Source organism: Ceratina calcarata, unplaced genomic scaffold (assembly GCF_001652005.2).
Source record: "Ceratina calcarata isolate Rehan_Ccalc_2016 unplaced genomic scaffold, ASM165200v1 scaffold369.2, whole genome shotgun sequence".
Lineage (NCBI taxonomy): Eukaryota > Metazoa > Arthropoda > Insecta > Hymenoptera > Apidae > Ceratina > Ceratina calcarata.
Genome location: NW_017160008.1, coordinates 996,493 through 997,093, shown reverse-complemented (window position 1 = coordinate 997,093; position 601 = coordinate 996,493). Strand labels below are relative to the sequence as shown.

The following is a 601-nucleotide window of genomic DNA, read 5'->3' as shown; positions in this document are numbered from 1 at the left end:
GTTATATCTTATCTATTTATGCGATCTATACTGTACTTTACGATCACTCCCTGATATCTCCCGTCCCTCCCTGATGTCTCCGCCGAGATAACTCGCTCAACGAAACGCTTTAAGACGCCGGGAGCTCCTAAAATTTCTCAGTTACGCGTCGAGTCGTCGTCGATCGATCTTTGGCTGGACTTTTTCATCTTTGGCTCTCTCGTCTCACAAGAAGTAATCTACCTCGCAGTGGAAATTCTGAAATTAAGGTTGGTGGTGTTCGGAGAGCAGAGTGGCGCAGTGGAAGCGTGCTGGGCCCATAACCCAGAGGTCCGTGGATCGAAACCACGCTCTGCTATATCTGAACGATGGTTTTTTTTTTCATCTTTTCTGTATTTTAATTTTCACTTTTAATATAAAATTGCGCTCTTTTATGTTCTTAATTGGTACTACAAATTGTAAATCCACCCTTCCTAAATTCGCGCAAATCCCTCGACATGCTAACGATGTATACAAGTATTCCTTCACAGTATTCATTGTTTGATACAGTTCTCCATTATTTTACATGTTATTCGTCTGTACTACAATTAGTATAAGACTTGTTCTACATATTTGTGTATAC

General features: G+C 40.8%; 1 protein-coding gene and 1 non-coding gene across 2 annotated transcripts in view; one reads left to right on the top strand and one right to left on the bottom strand.

Annotated features, from left to right (window-relative positions):
• Positions 1–265: 265 nt before the first annotated feature.
• TRNAM-CAU (transfer RNA methionine (anticodon CAU)) lies at positions 266–337 on the top strand. Its single transcript has one exon. It is a non-coding gene; the product is annotated as a tRNA-Met (tRNA).
• A 210-nt stretch (positions 338–547) lies between these two features.
• The window catches only part of LOC108625683 (transcription initiation factor TFIID subunit 4B-like), a 4,529-nt gene continuing 4,475 nt past the window's right edge, over positions 548–601 (bottom strand). Inside the window, 1 exon segment of the mRNA XM_026814184.1 lies at positions 548–583. Within this exon segment, the coding sequence (XP_026669985.1) occupies positions 548–583 (36 nt within the window).